Source organism: Bombina bombina, chromosome 7 (genome assembly GCF_027579735.1).
Source record: "Bombina bombina isolate aBomBom1 chromosome 7, aBomBom1.pri, whole genome shotgun sequence".
NCBI lineage: Eukaryota > Metazoa > Chordata > Amphibia > Anura > Bombinatoridae > Bombina > Bombina bombina.
This window is the reverse complement of record NC_069505.1, coordinates 491408840-491430283: the sequence shown is the minus strand read 5'-3', so window position 1 is coordinate 491430283 and position 21444 is coordinate 491408840. Positions and strand designations below refer to the sequence as shown.

The 21444-nt window shown below is 45.3% G+C and overlaps 1 protein-coding gene across 1 annotated transcript in view; it reads left to right on the top strand.

The window, feature by feature from the left end:
- The window catches only part of LOC128666831 (calpain-1 catalytic subunit), a 211203-nt gene that overhangs the window by 63957 nt on the left and 125802 nt on the right, over positions 1-21444 (top strand). Inside the window, exons 10-11 of the mRNA XM_053721632.1 lie at positions 439-450; positions 563-771. Of these exons, the coding sequence (XP_053577607.1) occupies positions 439-450; positions 563-771 (221 nt within the window). The remainder of the gene's footprint in view (positions 1-438; positions 451-562; positions 772-21444) is intronic.

Genomic DNA, 21444 nt, shown 5'->3' with positions numbered 1-21444 from the left:
TGCTGATTGGTGGCTGCACACATGTGCCTTTCTCATTGGCTTACTGATGTATTCAGCTAGTTCCCAGTAGTGCATTGCTGCTCCTTCAACAAAGGATACCAAGAGAATGAAGCACATTTGATAATAGCAGTTTAATGGAAAGTTGTCTAAAATTGTATCCTCTACCTGAATCATGAAAAAAAAAGGTTTTATCCCTTTATTCACTAAATAAATCCTAGATTGAATGATATCTTCAAAGGAAGGATTAGCCTGAGAATTATTATTATTTTAGTGTCCACAAAACAACATAGGTTCCCATGTTGTAACCTAGGTTTGCTGAGATCGTTTAGGAATAGTTATATCCCAACTTTAGTCTCCCTTTTACTCAATGTTAAATATTTAAACTTATAATAATATTTATTTCTATTTTATTATTATTATTATTTTCATTTTTTGCAGGTCCCTAAACAGGTGAATAACTTCACAACATATATGGGGATGGCCTATGGTGGGAGGTTGCAAAGATATCCCTTTCCCGGTATTAAATAAACGTTCCCCCAATGACTATGTCCCCTGTCTTCAGTTTGACCAGATGACCCTGGTGACGGAAAGAAAGAACTTGTTTGCAAGTTTGGTGCCTGTGGTTCTTTCTCAGTTTGTGGCTCAACGAGATGTAACCAGCAGGTTCGAGCTACCTCCTGGGAGATACCTGATTATCCCCAGCACCTTCCAGCCCTACCAAGAGGGTGATTTTAGCCTGAGGGTCTTCAGCGAGAGGCAACACTCGCTCCAGTAAGTGAATCTTTCACCTCCCTTTATACAGTCTTTACCTTTTTTTCTCAGTTTTACCTTTAAATCTATTTCCTCTAGATTATTATTCCTGGTGTGATCACCTCTCTGACAACATTCTTCACTTTCTCTCACTTCTATCATTAAAGCCAATCGTCCGCTTGCAGTCTGCCACCTCAGAGGTGGTTGACGAGCTAAGGAGCAGAAGTCTTAAAGGGACACTAAACCCAAATTTTTTTCTTTCATGATTTAGATAGAGCATGCCATTTTAAGCAACTTTCTAAATTACTCCTATTATCAATTTTTCTTCGTTCTCTTGCTATCTTTATTTGAAAATGAAGGCATCTAAGCTATTTTTTTTAATCAGAACCCTGGACAGCACTTGTTTATTGGTGGGTGAATTTATCCACCAATCAGCAAGAACAACCTAGGTTGTTCACCAAAAATGGGCCGGCATCTAAACTTACATTCTTGCTTTTCAAATAAAGATACCAAGAGAATGAAGAAAATTTGATAATAGGAATAAATTAGAAAGTTGCTTAAAATTGCATGCGCTATCTAAATCACGAAAGAAAAAAATTTGGGTTCAGTGTCCCTTTAAGACCGCTGCTTCTTAAATCCTGTTTCCGGCGAGCCGGAAGGCTTGCATGGAAAAAGCAGCATCCGCTGCTTAATTAATATACCCCTAAGCCTCTACAGACTGCACCCTTATCTCAGTTCTTTTAGTGCCCTCTCATAAGTAACTCTACGGGCATGAGCACAATGTTATATATATATATATATATATATATATATGGCACACATGAACTAACGCCCTCTATATGTGAAAAACTGTCAACATGCACCGAGATAAGAGGCGGCCTTCTAGGGCTTAGATATTAGCATATGAGCCTACCTAGGTTTAGCTTTCAACTAAGAATACCAAGAGAACAAAGAAAAGTTGATGATAAAAGTAAATTGGAACATTGTTTAAAATTACATGTCCAATCTGAATCATAAACATTTCATTTTTACTAGACTGTCCCTTTAAATCTCTTATTTCTCTCCCTTGTTTTGTTTCTGTTTACATTTGTTTAATATTTTTTTCTCTTTCTCATTTAATTGGTGTTTCTTCTAATTATTTATTTCCTTCCAAAGGCAGGGAGAGTCCACAACTTAATTTATAACTGTTGGGAATATCAACACCTGACCACCAGGAGGAGGCAGACACCCCAGCCAAAGGCTATAAATAACCCTCCCACTTCCCCCCCCCCCCCCCAGTCATTCTTTGCCTTTCGTCACTAGAGGAGGATGGCAGAGAAGGTGTATAGAAGATAGAAGATGGTCCTTTAATGTGAATGTTCCCTGCAAGAGAGGACTAGGGTATTGTAGTAACCATGTAAATCTTTCAGTGAGAGTAGTGGTGAAGGTTAGATCCATTATGCATCAGGGAACATTCTCTGTTAGCATATGGATAGTTAACTAACTAATCTTAGGAAATCAGTGTAGACGAGTTACACTGCTTCTCCTTTGTCTCACTCAGTTCAGCAGCTCTGTGCATGCTCCACAGCGGATTCCAGGGGGTAAGTCCCTTTATTTATTATGGGAATAGGTGGTTCTCATAGGGATGTCGCAAGAGAGCTCACAGTGTGGGTTTTAACTACTTCCCCTGAGGGATCTGAGGAAAACAAGCTCCGGTGTTGTTGTTTTTTTTATTAATGCACTTGGGGACTTAACTCCTTTGTGGAGTACTTGTGAGGGTTGAAGGCGGCTCTGGCAGATGGCAGACTGGGGCATGAATTATTTTATTATTTGTGCAATAAATTACTTGCGTGCTTAGACCGGCAGTGGGGGCGGAGTTACATTGTGTCCCATGTGACCGGCTTCTCTTCCTCTTGCCAGTACTTGCAAGGAGCTGTGGTGCATCTGAAATTATCAATCACATCTGGGAGAGTCCAGTCAGACTGAGAATATCTACCCTGTGTCTATAGGTGGGGTAAACAACCCAGGCCTACGGCAGGGTAGAGGTGCCTTTTATTTTCGAAATTTTTCTGATTACGGTCCTTATTTAGACATAATGGTTGTGGAATCACCATCCTATAAGTTATGAAGGACTACAATGTTAACCCTTCTGAGGTTTCTTTAGTTGAAAGTAATATATCTAAATATTGCCTTTATTGTGAAGATGCCATAGTATGTCCTCCTGCCCAGTTCTGTTCCATCTGTCTCGAGAGTTGTTTTAAAAGCCAGGAAGGAATGTAAGAATGCTATTTCTTCTGATTAATTAACCCACTCTGAGCCTTCTACCTCTCAGGAGTCTGTTCTCCAGGGGATGCCTTTCCTCTCCCCTCAACCCGGATTTAATCCTATCTCACAAGCAGTCCCTTGCGGCCAGCCTTTACCTCCTACTGGGGGTAACTTTTTTTCCTGCAGATTTTTCCTCACAATTGCAATCTGCTGTAAAGGCAGCCCAAAATGCCTTACCTATTTCTAGGAAACTCAAGAGAAAGGTAAAGCACAGTCCTGCAGATTTGGGGGACATTTCTTCCATTCAGTCAGAGTTGTCTAACCTATCTCATATTTCTGAGGGTGACCTAATGTCTGTAGCGTCAGAGGGTTAAATATCAGATGCAGAGACTTCTGAGGTTAAGGCTCCTGCCTCTGAGGAGTCTAGGTTTAGATTTAAAATTGTACATCTCTGTTTCCTTTTGAAGGAGGTTTTATCCACTTTGGAAGTTCCAGAAGCTAAGCTTATGGAAGAACCCAAGATCCCTAAACTTGATAGGGTATATGAAGATAGGAAGGCTCCTGAGACCTTTCCAGTTCCCATGGCGAGCATTATTTTCAGTGAATGGGAGAAGAGATCTCCTTTCTCTCCCTCGTCTACTTTTAAAAAGTTGTTCCCGGTCCCTGACTCTCTCTTGGAACTGTGGAGGTCCATTCCCAAGGTAGATGGAGCAATTTCTACCCTCGCTAAGCGCACTACCATTCCGTTAGAAGATAGCTCTTCCTTTAGGGACCCAATGGATAAGAAGTTGGAAAGTTACTTAAGGAGAATGTGTCAGGGTGCCAGGAATCAGACTGAGATGAGAAGTGCAAAAATAATCACACCTTTATTAATAGCAAAAAATAATAAAAAGTCCACAAGTCAAATAACAAGCCAGGAGTCAAAACCAGAGCTGGTAGTCAGACAAGCCGAGTCAGGAGCCAAAGCGAATAGTCAGACGAGCCGGAATCAGGAACAAGGAAAACAGCAGAGTCAGGAACAAGCCAGGGATCAGGAACCAGGAAGGACATCAGGCAAAGGCAAAGCATACTGAACAGAGGCCCTTTAAATAATAAGTGATGACATCACAATTCTGAGACTGCATCCTGTCTCACATGGATGATGCACAACAGTCTGGCCATAAAAGGAAGTATAGGAAATGAGCAGCATCCCACACAATGCACCATAGTCAGGAAGAGAGGTGAGTAAAATGGCTGCCAGCAGCACATGGCAAACAACAGGGAAAAACCCTGACAGTACCCTCCCCTCAACAACCCCTCCCCCGTGGGAGGACAAAAGGCTTATTGGGGAAACGGGCATGGAAGGCACGGAGGAGGGCGGGAGCATGAACATCAGAAGAGGGAACCCAAGAACGCTCCACCGGACCGTAGCCCCTCCAGTGAACCAAATACTGTACACGGCCCCTGGACATACAAAAGTCAATAATGCTGCTGACCTCATACTCCTCATGGTTGTCAACAAAGACAGGACGGGAGGAGGCAACACAGTGGTAAACCGATTACAAACCAATGGTTTCAAGAGGGATACATGAAAAAATTGGAGATGCGCATAGCAGAAGGAAGGTCAAGAGCGTAGGCCACAGGATTAACCCGTCGGAGTATTCAAAAACGACCAACATAACGGGGAGCCAATTTATTGGAAGGCACACGAAGGTTCAAGTTGCGGGAGGACAGCCAAACTCTCTCACCAACCTGGTAGGAAGGTGTGGGCAGACACCTACGATCAGCCTGGAACTTTTGGCACTGCATAGAACGATGAAGGCAATCCTGAATCTGCATCCACATGGAACGGAGTTGCCGGAGATGCTCCTCCAAAGCCGGAATACCCTGAGACATGAATGAATCGGGCAACAAGGATGGTTGAAACCCATAATTCGCAATGAACGGGGATAATTTGGAGGAAGCATTAATAGCACTGTTACGAGCAAACTCTGCCCAAGGTAACAGTTCAGACCAATTATTGTGGTGATCTGGGACATAGCAACGGAGGAACTGTTCCAGAGCTTGATTAGACCGTTCCGCAGCCCCATTGGATTGAGGGTGATATGCCGAGGAGAATGAAAGCTGGATCCCCATTTGAGCACAAAAGGAACACCAAAATCTGGAGACAAACTGGCAACCCCGGTCCGACACTATCTCCTTGGGTAACCCATGTAAACGGAAGACCTCCCAGGCAAAAAATCGAAGCAAGCTCCTGAGTGGTAGGCAGCTTCATCAAGGAAATGCAATGTGACATTTTAGAAAAACGGTCAATCACCATAAGGATAACAGTATTGCCATTGGAGCTCGACAATGAAGTCCATGGAAAGATGTGTTCAAGGATGCTCACCATTAGCAATAGGTTGAAGAAGACCCACAGGAAGACGTTGAGGAGTCTTATTCTGTGCGCAAACTGAGCAGGAGGCAACATACGCAGCAATATCAGAACGAAGACTTGGCCACCAGAATTGTCGAGTGACAGACCAAATTATTTGGTTCTTGCCTGGGTGACCTGCGGCTTTAGAATAGTGGTAAGTGTGCAAAAGTTTAGTTTGAAGATTCTCAGGAACAAAACACTTACCACTAGGTTTCTCAGGAGGTGCATTGGTTTGTGCAGCCAGGATCTCCTCCCCCAGAGGAGAAGTCAAATTAGTACGTATGGTAGCAAAAATATGGTCAGGAGGTATACCAGGAGTAGGTACAGACTCCTCCTTGGACAGAGGCGAAAATTGTCTAGAGAGGGCATCAGCCCTAACATTCTTACTACCAGGCAGGTAGGAGACCACATAATTAAACCGAGACAAAAATAGCGCCCATCTGGCCTGTCGGGCGACAAACGTTTTGCTTCAGGTAGATAAGTTAAATTCTTGTGGTCAGTAAGAATGATCACTGGCACGCTAGTACCCTCGAGAAGATGCCTCCATTCCTTAAGTGCAAAAATTATGGCCAGTAATTCCCTGTCGCCAATTTCATAATTGCACTCCGCTGGAGACAATTTCTTAGAGAAGAAACCACACGGATGCAAGGAACCGTCAGGCGTAGGATGTTGAGACAAGAGGGCACCTACTCCAGTCTCAGACGCATCGACCTCAAGAACGAAAGGCAGGACAGAGTTAGGATGAGCCAGAACTGGAGCGGCAGCAAAGGCAATATTAAGACTATCAAAGGCCTTAATGGCAGTAGGTGACCAATGGAGTGGATCATTCTCTTTACAGGTCATGTCTGTTATAGGTTTGACCAAGGAAGAAAAGTTTTTAATAAACTTTCTATAGTAATTGGCAAACCCCAAAAAACGTTGAATAGACCGAAGACCAACTGGGCGAGGTCACTGCAGAACTGCAGATAACTTGTCAGGATCCATGGAGAACCCTGCAACGGAGATAACATAACCTAGGAAGGTTACTTGAGTCTGATGGAACTCACATTTCTCGAGTTTACAAAACAGGCCATTCTCACGTAGTCTCTGAAGAACCTGTGTAACATCAGAACGATGAGCCTCAAGTGTGGGTGAGTGTATGAGGATGTCATCTAAGTACACCACAACACACTGTTGCAACATATCTCGTAGGACATCATTAATAATTTCCTGAAAAACAGCAGGAGCATTACATAGGCCAAAGGGCATTACAAGATACTCATAATGCCCACTCCTGGTGTTAAATGCTGTTTTCCATTCGTGACCCTCCTTAATCCTAACGAGATTGTACGCTCCTCTCAAATCAAGTTTAGTAAAGACCGTAGCTCCCTTGAGGCGGTCAAAGAGTTCCGTAATGAGCGGAATAGGGTAAGCATTCTTAATGGTAAGACGATTAAGACCCCTATAATCCATACATGGTCTTAACTCGCCACCCTTTTTCTTCACAAAGAAGAAGCCAGCCCCTGCAGGAGAGCAGGATTTGCGGATGATTCCCCGCGACAGAGCATCGGCAACATACTCCTCCATAGCACAATTCTCTGCAACAGACAGAGGGTACACCCGGCCCCGAGGAGGAATGGCTCCGGGTTGCAGGTCTATGGCACAATTGTAAGACCGGTGAGGAGGCAACGTACCGGCACGCACCTTGTAAAACACGTCTAGGAACTCTCGGTACTCCTCTGGCAATTGAGATACCGAAGAAGTGCACAAGACTTTAACTGGTTTCCAAAGACAAGTGGAAATACATTGCGGGGACCATGACAAAATTTCGGACCTGCGCCAGTCGAGACTGGGATTGTGCTTTTGGAGCCAGGGATAACCCAGAACAACCGGAAAATGCGGAGAGTTTATCACCTGGAACTGGAGGGTTTCAAAATGGAGAGCCCCAACAGCCATGGACAATGGAGCAGTTTCGTGAGTAACGAGTGCGGGCTGAAGGGGCCTGCCATCAATGGCCTTAATAGCAAGTGGAACGGACCGAGGCAAAACAGGAATGGAGCGCTTTGATACTAAAGCACTGTCAATGAAATAGCCCGCAGCACCGGAGTCAACAAGAGCCTGAGTGACTATGGAGGAGTCCACCCAGGAAAGGACAACCGTGACAAAAGGTTTCTCCTTAAGCTGTTCCGGGACGAGGATAAACCACCCAAGGTCTGCCCCCGACAGGTGTGAGCGTTTCCTGCACGTGTAGGACAAGACTTCAAAAGGTGGCCCTGTAACCCACAATAGAGGCAGAGCCCCTCCCTCCTCTTAAAGGCCCTCTCCGCCGCGGAGACACGCGTGAATCCCAACTGCATTGGCTCAGCAGTACCTGGTGACTCGGGACCAGGAGGCATGGGAGGAGAGGAAGGCATGGGTGGGAACGAACACGTAGGAGACAACAGAACAAGAGGCTTCCGCAAGCGCTCCTTTAAAGAGGGCCTCTCACTGAGTCTGATGTCAATTAGGATAAAAAAAGACACCAATGCCTCGAGATCCTCTGATAAATCTCTGGCAGCAACATCGTCTTTAATCGCATCAGAGAGCCCATGAAAGAAGGCGGCAACAAGGGCTTCATTGTTCCAACCTACCTCTGTGGCAAGCGTACGAAACTCAATAGCATACTGAGCAACAGATCTTGTAACTTGCTGAATGGACATGAGTCGTTTAGCAGCAAAGGAGGAGCGAGACAGAACATCAAATACCCTTCGAAAGAAGGCCACAAATTCAGGGTAATTTGAAATCACAGGTTTATTAGTCTCCCACAAGGGATTAGCCCAGGCAAGAGCTGTGTCAGAGAGTAACAAGATGAGAAATCCCACCTTAGCTCTGTCAGAGGGAAATGCCTCATGTAACATCTCAAAGTAAATGCCCACCTGGTTCAAAAACCCTCTGCACTGAATAGGATCGCCTCCATATCGCTGAGGTAGAGGTGCAGAACCGGACATGCTCCTGGTAGGCATAGGTGCAGCAGCGGAAACAGGAGCAGCCATAACTTGCAAGACACTTTGGTCCAAATGTGCAGTGCAAGTCAGCAGGGTTTGCAGGGCTAGTGCAAATTGATCCAAGCAGTGATCCTGTACATCCATCCTGGAAATGATGGCAGGTAGAGGTAGATTATTAGCACCATCGGGATTAATGGCCTTTGTGTAATGTCAGGGTGCCAGGAATCAGACGAGAAGTGCAAAAATAATCACACCTTTATTAATAGCAAAAAATAATAAAAAGTCCACAAGTCAAATAACAAGCCAGGAGTCAAAACCAGAGCTGGTAGTCAGATGAGCCGAGTCAGGAGCCAAAGCGAATAGTCAGACGAGCCGGAATCAGGAACAAGGAAAACAGCAGAGTCAGGAACAAGCCAAGGATCAGGAACCAGGAAGGACATCAGGCAGCCAGATAATACACAGGAACTCTCACAAACAGGTCTGAGACAACGCAAAGGCAAAGCATACTGAACAGAGGTCCTTTAAATAATAAGTGATGACATCACAATTCTGAGACTGCATCCTGTCTCACATGGATGATGCACACCAGTCTGGCCATAAAAGGAAGTATAGGAAATGAGCAGCATCCCCCACAATGCACCATAGTCAGGAAGAGAGGTGAGTAAAATGGCTGCCAGCAGCACATGGCAAACAACAGGGAAAAAACCCTGACAGAATGTTCCAACATATGGGTTTCCTTTTTCAACTGGCAGCTGCGGTGGACGCTGTTGCGGGCACAGCCTTTTACTGGTGTGACTTCTTGTTGGACTTAATTGAAGTTGAGTCCTCCTTAGAGGATATTCAAGAAAGCATCAAGGCTCTTAGAATAGCCAATTCCTTTATATGTGATGCTAATATGCAGATTGTTCACCTGAATGCGAAATCCTTAGGTTTTGCGGTGCTAGCTCTCTTGGTGGCTCTGTCAGGATCATATGTCTCTAGGAACGTGCTTCTTGAGACCATCCTGGGAGATTGTGACTACGGATGCCAGCCTTTCAGGCTGGGGAGCAGTCTGGGGTTCCAGGATGACCCGGGTACTTGGTCCCGAGAAGAGTCTTCTCTTCCGATAAATATTCTAGAATTGCGGGTGATTCTCAATGCTCTGAGGGCTTGACCCCAGCTCAGTTCCGCCCAGCATATCAGATTTCAATCAGACAATATTACCTCGGTTGCGTAAATCAACCATCAGGGGAGGCACAAGAAGTTCATTAGCGATGAACGAGGTGCCCCAAATCCTTTAGTGGGCAGAGTTTCTGAAATTTCTGCTCTACAATGTAACCCCCCTTATCTTGTGTTTCATGCTGATAAGGCGGGTTTACGTACTAAGTTAGGTTTTCTACCCAAGGTAGTCTCAGATCGTAACAGAAAATAGTTGTTCTGCTACTTCATTGTCCTTTTGTTTGAGGAGTGTCATGCGTTTAGCTTATGAGACAGCGGGACAGCAGCAGTTACTGAGAGGATTATGGCTCATTCTACTAGGGCTGTTGCTTCCTCCTGCGCTTTTAAGAACAAAGCCTCTATTGATCAGAGTTGTAAGGCGGCTACATGGTCCTCCTTACATACTTTTTCAAAATTCTACAAATTTTATGTTTTCGTTTCGGCTGAAGCAGCTTTTGGGAGAAAGGTGTGGTGCAGTTTAGGGTCATCCTCCTTTTCTTTTGTCCCTCCCGTTTATTCATCAGTGTCCTCTGGAGATTGAGTATTGGTACCCAACAGTTCTGAATGAAGTCGTGGACTCTCCCTGCCTTTGGAAGGAAAACAAAATGTATGCTTACCAGATAAATTCCTTTCCTTCCTGGAAGGAAGAGTCCACGACCCCGCCCGTAATTGTTTTTTTGGTGGCTTCCTTATTGAATTCTGGCACTTCTACACCCTAATGATTTTCCTGCTTTTCCTCGTTCCCTCGGCCCAATGAGTAGGTGGATGGGAAAGTGGGAGGGGTATTTACAGCCTTTGACTGAGGTGTCTTTGCCTCCTTCTGGTGGTCTGGTGTTGATATTCCCAACAGTTATGAATGAAGTTGTGGACTCCCCCTGCCAGGAAGGAAAGGAATTTATCTGGTTAGCACAGGTACAGTTTGTTTTTCTTCATATGTGTCTACATGTCCTCTCTTTCTTGAATCTCTCCCTCTCTGTATTATCTTAAATCCCTCTCCATTTTTTCTCCTTTCCATCCCGTTTGGCATAACCCCGTTCTTTTCAATATTATTGTTCTGTACTCTCTCTACCGTCTTCTTTTAGAATTTGTCTTTCCATCCATATAATCTCTCCATCTCATCTTTATTTTGTCTTTATTATTTTCTCTGTTCCTATTCATATCTTCCTTTCATTAAAGGGGCATAATAGTTAAAACCGAAAAATGCAAGAATGTAAGCACAAAATCCGGACCATTTTTGTTTCAGCACCCTGGATAGCGCTTGCTGATTGGTGGCTACATTTAGCCACCAATCAGCAAGCTGTACCCAGGTGCTGAACCAAAGATGGGCCTGCTCCTATGCTTACATTCCTGCTTTTTTAAATAAAGATACCAAGAGAACAAAGATTCATGAAAGAAAAAAAATTGGGTTCAGTGTCCCTTTAAATGCCATGCTCAGTGACCTAGCGGTGACTAGTATGACACAAATTGAGTTGTCAATACTGACATGATACAATCCACATCTGGCTGTCTAAGCAGGCACATTAGGCTGGATTCATAGCTGCCCGTGATGTTGTTGAGTGACTTTTCTATGAAGGTGAGATTTTGTTCATATTTAATTGAACACTGCTTAACCTGTATTTTCATCAGATTCACTTGTAGGTATCCCATTAAAGTGAATGTAAACTTTCATGAATTAGTGCCCGGTTTTTAAAAATACTATTAAAAACAGGGGCACTTTCATTCATGAAAGTTTACATTGCAACGTTTTTTTAAAAATACCTTTTTCTGCAGCAAAGCCGGATCTGCGATCCCCCACCTGCTTCTCATTCTGTACTTAGCACATCAATGACGAAACCGTCTTCCTCCAATCACAGCGTGGCCTCACGAGATGGGAGCTCTGGGGGGAAGCCATGATTGGTGGAAGCCGGTTTCGTCATTAGTGACGTAAGGACAGAGGAACTGCGGGCGGGGGATCGGCGATCCGGCTTTACTGAAGAAAAAGGTAAGTATTTCTAAAATACGCTGCAATGTAAACTTTCATGAATGAAAGTGCCCCTGTTTTTTATTTTTTATTTTTATTGAGGAGATATACATTACAATTATAAAACTGTCATTCATGCGAATAAAGAAAAATACAAGTAATGCTTGTAAAACATTTTTGCATATGATAAACGATATTCCTCATTTTTGTCCCCATTGTCAGTAGTTAAGGGACACTCAATCAAAATTAAACTTTCATTATTCAGATAGAGCAGCAATTTTAAACAACTTTCCAATTTAATTCCATTAACTAAATGTGCACAGTCTTTTTATATTTAAACTTTTTGAGTCATCAACTCCTACTGAGCATGTGCAAGAATAAGTGTGTATGCATTTGTGAATGGCTGATGGCTGTCACATGGTACGTGCATGCATTTGTGATTGGCTGATGGCTGTCACATGGTACAGGGGGAGTGGAAAAAGACATAACTTTTAAAATTGTCAGAAAAAAAATGTACTACTCATTTGAAGTTCAGACTAAGTACTATTGCATTGTCTTGTTATCTTGCATTTGCTGATTATGCAAATCTACAGTGTTGACTGGTCCTTTAGGACCTCTCTTGGGCCCTTAAATTTAACATAAAGAGTGTATAGGGGTTTTGTGGATTTATTTGTTCTATTGATAGCATAGAATTATAAAACATGAGTAATGTCAGATAAAGAAAAAGTAAGGAAAACAAACAAAACAAAAACATGCAGCAATACGCTTCCATCGTATGTCCAACATTCCCATATTCCTATGAAGCAGACAGATGTTCTATTAGTGAAAAAAAAGGAGACACGGAGGCGCCAATATGGCCTAGTAACATCTGGACAGAGAATAATTCGGAATGGTGTAGAGTGGTAATCACAAGGGAGCATCACCCAAAGGTGCAAGTCGTGCAGACTGGATCTATTGGCAGTGGTCCAACTCACTGTGTGCCAGCATGAGAAGCACTCGATCAGGAGAACAGCATGACAGGCTTCTATTCAATGTGAAGCGCACCTCCAGGTGCAGTAAAGGTGAGCTGGGACCTCTCAGTCGCCCAGTAGACTGTGCTAAAGCGTTGATGGAATCCACTCAACAGCCACACAGTGTGTAAGAAAATTCCCAGGATAACAGCAAGTGTATCATAAAAGCAAAATTGTATTAAAACAAAGCCATGTTCTATTAGTGATTTGCTGCATATGTGTCTGAGCGATATTACTGAATTAATATGTCCCCTATCTTCTGAGGGTGTAGCAACACGGGGGCTAGATTACTTAGTAATATGAGGTGTGTTCAGGGGGGTGAGGCTGTGACGTATACCCCGGCTACCCCGACTGGGTAGCTCCGCCAAACGGGTCCTGCTTCCTCCCTGCCGACTGCAGCTATGTAGCTGGCAAGTGACCACAGCCTGTAGCCACGGCCTGTAGCCACTACCTGGGTATCTCTGCCTGATGATCCTTTCTCTGCCTGGAACAGGCTGCTATGTAGCCCAGGAAAGTGATTTTAGCTGGAGCCCACCCAAATAACTAGACAGACTAGCATTCAGGTTAAACAAGAACTAATTTTATTGTAAAACATACACTCCTTTTATACACACAGCTCATCTTGATAACACAAAGGACAATCCCACTATTTTCCCGCCATTCCCGCCCCTCCAGACTGACCGGCACCTCCATAGGAGCCACAGTCTCACATAATATTAATACCTAGGAGTGGCGGTTTCGGGGTGATCCTGGTAGAGCGGAGTTACAGTCCGTTGAAGTTATGGGGTTAGGGGTGTCCAAAACCCTGGTTCCCAAAGGAACTCCCCTCCGGTAATTTGCCCACCTCTTGTCCTCCCTAGGGGCTACTAATCCCCAAAAGAGCGGAGCTCTGGGGCACATGGTTGCTGGAGCGACCAGGGGTAAAGTTAGCGGGTGTCCTGCTGTCCTGTGGCCGACCGGGAGTTCCAGGAGCCTGGACAGCCTGAGAGGGGTTAGGCGGGTGTCCGTTGTGAGGTGGCCGACCGGGAGTTCCAGGAGCCCGGCCAGCCTAGGAGGGTTTTCCTGGTCATACACCAGCTCTTTTCTAAACAAGTTTGGAACACAAAACCATGCAACCAAAAGCTTCCAGAGATTGTGGTTGCTCTGAGCAGTGGAGGCTCCTCTATAGGAGCACTTGAGCACGTGAACCCCCTGGCCCCTGATGCCCCTTATGAACACCCTGACCCCTGATGGGAAAAAAAGGGGGAAAAAAGAGTGAGAAATAAAAAAAAAAAAAAAAAAAAAAAATTAATTTTTTTTGCTGATTTAAATAAAAAAATTCATCCAGGCTCCTGCAGTTTTAACTTAAAACATTTAAAATTGTAATTTTTTATTATTTAGGCTGAAAGTGGAATGGTCTTTTGCCTAATACTTCTATCTATCGCACATGCTGAGCAGTGCGATAGTGAGAAGTATAGGCAAAATCCCTTTCCACTTTAAAACTGCATTGACTGCAGTGCCACCTACAGGCCAGCCCATAGCCTTCTTAAAGAGCACAGCTCTTAGTGTGCGAGAGCCAGCTGTCACGTGACACTCGCACACTAAGAGCTGTGTGTGTGGGAGCACTGGGAAGTGGAGCATCGTGGGCTGACATCGGGCGTCATGATCTCATCGGCTGGTGGCGGGAACTACAGTACTGAAGAGGAGGGAGCTGCAGCAAAAGACTGAGTGCCTGTCTGCCTGCCGAGTGAGTACTGTTTTTTCTTTTTAATTGTATTTGTTGCAGTCATTTGGGCAAGAAGATCGCTAACTGATGCCATCAGTCTGATGGAAGCCTAAGGAGCACTTTAAAACCTAAGGAGCACCCTGCTGCTAACTCATTTAGAGCAGACAGTTAGCGCAGGATGAAATTTTGTATTTTGCTTCTCCCGGTGCCCTGCTATTCTTAGTCTGTCTGTGAGTTGCTGCAGAGGCAGTTAGCGCGGGAGCAGAAAGAAAGTTTTTAGAATGCAGTGTCTTTGAGTTGCAAACAGTATTTGAAGGCAGCTCCTCCTCTACACTTCTTTGAGAGACTGAGGCTATTAAATATTTATTAGATTTAAGGTTAGCTCAAGTCAGAGCAGCAGTGGTTGTCATGGCTCAGCCGACATCCCAGGGCAGGCAGTAGTGTAAAGAATTATTACACTGATACGGATGCTGACAGCCTCTGCAAGCAACGTAATTCTCCCAGATAAGCAGAGAATGTGCCAAGCCTATCACACACGTATTGGAAGCAAGGAATCCGTGAGTAAAGTTTGTGACAATAACACAGAGGCTGTGTTGTGCTATTGTACAAACAAGAATCGTCATTGCTAAAATGTAATTTCTATGTATAAAACTTTTAAGCAGCACAGCCACAGAAAGCATTAAATAATTGTACATCCCATACATATAAATAACAGAAGGCAGTGTGTAAACATTTGGAATCTTAATCTATAGACAGGAGAGTGTATGAGTGAAGGAGATAAGAGGGGGCTGTAAATAATGTGTGCTGCCATGCCGGACAGGACATAAAGGCTCCCAGCAGAACTCATGCTTTTTAACCCTTATGCTCCTGTTAGAAATAGTTGTTATCCTTTGAAAAATTGCTTAGGATGGTGTTCTCTAATCTTCCTCCTTTTTTTCTCCTTAACTTAATTTTTTTTTCTTGTATGGGTCAACATGCTATATATATATATATATATATATATATATATATATATATATATATATATATATATATATATATATATATATATATATATTGTATGTGTGTGTGTATATATATATATATATATATATATATGTATGTTTATATGTATGTGTATATATATATATATATACACACATACATATACACATACATATATATATATATATATACACAAACACACACTATATATGTGTGTGTATATATATATATATATATATATACATATATATAAATAATATATAGTGTGTGTGTGTGTATGTATATATATATATATGTATATGTATGTGTGTGTGTATGTGTGTATATATATATATATATATATATATATAGTGAACCCCCATTTGAATAACTCACGAGCCGCCACTGGCTCTGAGGAGCCCAAAACCACTGAGAAACAACAGGGGTGAGGTTGTAGGGGGGTAGCCTTAGCCGTCTGGTTTCCATGACATCTCCCCCCCTCCAGTTCAGCAGACCCGGCTAGACCCTTAACGGGTCGGCCTGGGGCTGTCCGACGGTGGCCCTCCACTTCTCGGTTGCTGAGAGAGGTTATCCCATCTCTCCTGAGCTTGGGGCATCATGGGGGGTTCCTGCTGATGTTTATACCCTGCGCCCTGGGCGCAGGGATAGGCACATAAGGCAACATCCCGAACAAGTTTTCTAAGGCCGGCTCCAAAACAATTGCTGTCCCACAAGTTCCAGGGCCACACTGCCTCTCTCTGTGACACTCTGTTTAGTACCGGCTGACCCACCCACAAACAAAACTAGTGCCGGTTTCCCAGCTGTATTCCCACCCCAGACCAGAGGGGGAGGTTGCTCCTTGGTGGGGCAGGTAAAGCTCGGCTGCCCAAACATGTGGCACCAACTGTATACACTTTTATCCTCCTTGCCCAATGCAACGCCTGCCCTCGGTGAGAAATACTCCGGGACAAGAAAAGGGTAGAGACCCTGCCAAGCTACTGAGGGGAGAGTCCGTCTGTCTCTTCTCCCGAGAAGGAGATCTACCGCTGGGGAGGGAGGTCTGCTACCTCTGCTCCATGGGAAACTGTGCTGCCGCTGGGGAGAGAGACCAACTGTCTCCTCTCCCAGAAAGGGATTCGGCCGCTAGGGAGAGATATCGATACCCGTCTCTCCCTGCAAGGGCTTCTCTGTAAGGGGAGGGATGATGACTACCTCCACTCCTGAAGGATGGATCTGCCGCTGGGGAGAGAGACCGACTGTCTCCTCTCCCAGAAAGGGGTTCTGCTTACGGGGAGGGAGGACGACTACCTCCGCTCCCAGGGGATGGCTCTGCAACTGGGGAGAGAGACCGATTGTCTCCTCTCCCGGCTCCTGGCTCTGCCGCTGGGGAGAGAGACTGACTGTCTCCTCTCCCAGGAAGGGGTTCTGTTTACGGGGAGGGAGGACAACTACCTCCGCTCCTAGGGGATAGCTCTGCCGCTGGGGAGAGAGACCGATTGTCTCCTCTCCCGGCTCCTGGCTCTGCTTCTGGGGAGAGAGACTGACTGTCTCCTCTCCCAGGAAGGGGTTCTGTTTACGGGGAAGGAGGACGACTACCTCTGCTCCCAGGGGATGGCTCTGCCGCTGGGGAGAGAGACCGACTGTCTCCTCTTCCGGCTCCTGGCTCTGCCGCTGGGGAGAGAGACGAACTGTCTCCTCTCCCGGGAAGGGGTTCTGTTTATGGGGAGGGAGGATGACTACCTCCGCTCCCAGAGGATGGCTCTGCTGCTGGGGAGAGAGATCGACTGTCTCCTCTCCCAGGAAGGGGTTCTGCTGCTGGGTTAGAGTTATTCACATCAATCTCTACCTGCAAGGGGTTCTCTGTAAGGGGAAGGAGGACGACTACCTCCGCTCCCAGGTTTCCTGGAGCTGTTACAGGTGCTGGGCAGAGGCCGGCGGCTCTCTGCCCTGTTGTCAGCACTTCTGCTGTGGTGGCTCCCTTGTCCAAGTCTATAAGCTCAGAGCCAGACTGCTGATCAGGATCCCGCAGCCCTGGTTCCCTTTTTACTTTGCTGCCACTCCTCCACGGTCGAGCTCCATGAATCCCAGATGGCTGCACCCCAGATCTGTATGCCCCTGGCACGCTGCTTAGCGAGATCCAGCAGCCTCTTGTATTCCTTGACCAGTGCCTCTTCCTGGTCAATTATAAAATCCAGATCGTCCAGCAGCCAGTCTCCTCCAAGAGATCCAGCAGTTCCTCTTGGAGCCCAGGAAATATCCTCCAGACCCTGGTCTGTCTCGCTCCCAAACTGTGGGTCCTCTGTCCTTTTTGTAAACAGCAATCCAGAGCCTTCCTCCAGCCATGGCTGCGCTTGCATAGCGAGCCATTGGAGGGCCCGATAGCCGTCCTCCACCCACATCTCTTGCTTGATCAGTCTATATAGAACAGCTAGCCATTCCTTCTTTGGCTGTTCTCCCAGGAAAGGCAGTCTCACGGTCCACTGAACCCGGAATCTCGTGTCATTCGTGGGGAGGACCTTTCCATTTTCCTGCTCCTGTTGCAGAGCCTCCCACTAAAGGTCTCGGAGGGCAAGGTTCCTCCATGCCAGAACTTCCTGTTCCAAACAAGGATCATTTGTTCCGGTAAGCATCTTTTGTACTCTTCCTAGGAACTCTGCCTCCATATTTACCGCTACTGTGGTACGTCTCCTCTGTATGCAGAAACTGTGTGAAAGAAGCAGATCCCACTGCTGCCACCAATGTGACGGATACCCTGGCTACCCCGACTGGGTAGCTCCGCCAAACTGGTCCTGCTTCCTCCCTGCCGACTGCAGCTATGTAGCTGGCAAGTGACCACAGCCTGTAGCCACCCCTGATGCCCGACAGCATCAGTACCCAGGATCCCACCCTGTGGCAGACTCCAGCTACCCAGACTGGGTAGCTCTGCCTGATGATCCTTTCTCTGCCTGGAACAGGCTGCTATGTAGCCCAGGAAAGTGATTTTAGCTGGAGCCCACCCAAATAACTAGACAGACTAGCATTCAGGTTAAACAAGAACTGATTTTATTGTAAGACATACACTCCTTTTATACACACAGCTCATCTTGATAACACAAAGGACAATCCCACTATTTTCCCGCCATTCCCGCCCCTCCAGACTGACCGGCACCTCCATTGGAGCCACAGTCCCACATAATCTCAATACCTAGGGGTGGTGGTTTTGGGGTGATCCCGGTGGAGCGGCGGCACTTCCAGGGTGTCATTTTAAAGCTCTCAATCCCCAGATTTCACAGTCCAAAAATCAGCATGATTCGTTACTGGGAACCGTAGTTACAGTCCATTGAATTTATGAGGTTAGGGGTGTCCAAAACCCGGTTTCCAGAGGAGCTCCCCTCCGGTAATTTGCCCACCTCTTGTCCTCCCTAGGGGCTACTAATCCCCAAAAGAGCAGAGCTCTGGGGCACATGGTTGCTAGAGCGACCAGGGGTAAAGTTAGCGGGTGTCCTGTGGCCGACTGGGAGTTCCAGGAGCCTGGACAGCCTGAGAGGGGTTAGGCTGGTGTCCGTTGTGAGGCGGCTGACCGGGAGTTCCAGGAGCCCGGGCAGCCTAGGAGGGTTGTCCTGGTCATACACCAGTTCTTTTCTAAACAAGTTTGGAACACAAAACCATGCAACCAAAATCTTCCAGAGATTGTGGTCTGAGGAGCCCAAAACCACTGAGAAACAACAGGGGTGAGGTTGTAGGGGGGGTGGGGGGTAGCCTTAGCCATCTGGTATCCATGACAGAGGCTTTTTAGTGATTGCCCTGTTACTTCAAGATATAAGTTAAGTCCTGTGGGGTAAAATGTAGGTTCTGTTATCTCAAGAGATGTTTATCTACAATGGACTATAACTGCATATGACTTTAGCTGGCTGTTTTGTGAATATACTATATGCCATCTAGTCTGTCTTTTTCTCTCCCCGGCTCCGGCCGCAAACCGTAGGATCCAAGAGCATGGCTGACTAAATTTTGTAAAATGAGCCAGCCAAATCATGGTGAGATATGTATCTTGGGGATATGGTGCGTCTATTTATATGTGAGATTGTAAATTTGTGAATTACCACAAGGGTATTGCCATCTGTGTTACTAGTTGACTATATTTGTCACTACCCGACCAGCAGGTGGACTCTTTTTCTTCCCCTTTTATTTATTTTTTTAATTTATTTCTTTTTGTGTTCAACCTCTAACCTGAATGCATCAGCTAAATAGTGGATAAGATACAATGCTTTACAATAGTGTAACATAAAACAGTCATCAACCGCGTTAAGTATATAAATTCAAATCTAAAACAACTTTGTCTGAACATATTACCGCATATGGATCTGTTATCACTTTTTGCCGGTTAGCATGGTAAACGGCTTGTGTGATTAAGTTTTTTTAGCCCCAAGACTTTGTAAGCATAATGAGATATGCCACAAGGTAGTCCTGATAATCTCTTATTACAACATTGATTGAAAAGCATGAAAAGCTAAGTCTACTAATGTCGGCTATCTCTGCAGTAAGGCTTGTATAGCCGAAACGCGTAAGACACTTTTGTCTGGGAGCTGTCATGCTCTGCTAACCCAAGATTTTAAAGTTTCCTAAATAAAGCTGACTTTTGAATTATTAGCGCCTTGAGTCCTGCCTGGTCTATTGCTTGCTATCTCTGCAGGGTACCTGATATAAATGTAGACATTCTACAAAATGTAGATGTTAGAATCATGGTGAACGGGTGTAGCTGCAGACTCAGAGGTTGCGTACTTTACAGTCTCGGTTGTCCAGGGGTCCCCCCAAAACTCCATAGAGCCTCCACTGTTGGTGAGTAGTTTGGTGTCTGCTGGAGCTTCTTTTCCACGCTATGTGGAACTGGGTTCATCAGAGTCTTTGGTTCCATTCCCTCAGAGAATGATTCTTGTTGAGTAGTCGGTATCTCTGCAGCAATCATTTGATACTGTTGATCAGGTGTGGCCAAACACTCGAGAGATGTCTGTTTTGTGGCCTCGGCTTCCCAGGGGTCCCCCTCAAAACCCCACGGGCCGTGGGTGGAAGTTAGCATGATTCTGTTTGCTGGATCCCTCTCTTCATCTTGTTTGGAGCTATTTTCGCCTGTGTCATCGGGTCTTTCCCCTCCGAAAATGTTGCTTGTGGGCTGTATGGCTTCCTCATAGTGTTGTGCTGTAGATTGGCAGTAAAGTTATTGACAATATCGCTGTATACATACTGTTGCTGAGGTCTTTCTGGTGACTTTGTTTTCAAGTCATCAAAAGCTTGCAGGACTTTCTCAATAAGGCGTAAGCATATCTCTTCGAATCTACACCAGTGTATGTTTTTGAAGATGTCCTGTATATCGGCTTCCCTCATGTCGGCCATTTTGGTATATTTTTGTATATGGCTGTGAGGTGTAATTCCTCTCTGTCCAGTTTTTAGTTTAATGGTATAGAGGTTCTTATGGGAATGTTGGTATGAGCTGCTGCAGCTAAGTACCTCGGAAACCCGAGGGGGGTAGCGCTGCCTACTAGGTGCCGCTGCACTAGGCCTCTATTGTCTGTTTTCTGTCTTCAGCTTCATAAATACAGTCTGTTAGCATACCACTGGTGTGTGGATCAAAGCTAAGTTTTAAAATTGTGGAGATGGCTGTAAAAGGCTCTTAAAATCAGCGGATTAAAAGAGATTGTGCTGGAGCTCAGAGAAAGTGTGACCGGTCCCCATCACTGTTCAGACATGCCCCCCGAAAGTGTTCTCTGTTTTTAATAGTATTTTTAAAAACTTGGCACTGATTCATGAAAGTTTACATTCAATTTAACATATAGGGGCCTATTTAACAAAGGTCTGTCGGACCTGATCCGACAGTGCGGATCAGGTCCGACCGACCTCGCTGAATGCAGAGAGCAACGCCGCCCCCTGCAGATTTGCGCCAGCAGGGAGTGTCAATCAACCCGATCGTACACGATCGGGTTGAATCGCGGCGATGTCTGTCCGCCTGCTCAGAGCAGGCGGACAGGTTATGGAGCAGTGGTTTTTAGATCGCTGCTTCATAGGCTCGCCAGAAACACAGGCCCTCAAGCTCCATCCGGAGCGTGATAAATGGGCCCACTATAGTTGTATCCATATGAAGTGCCCAATGCACAATATCTTGCACGTAAAATTAGAACCTATTGCTAAGCCGTTAAAAAAAGTAAAACTGCAACAACTTTGAAGCACGTTATAAGTGTAAAATATTTGCATATCTGTTTTGTTATAGAAAGGTAGTTGTCCTTGAT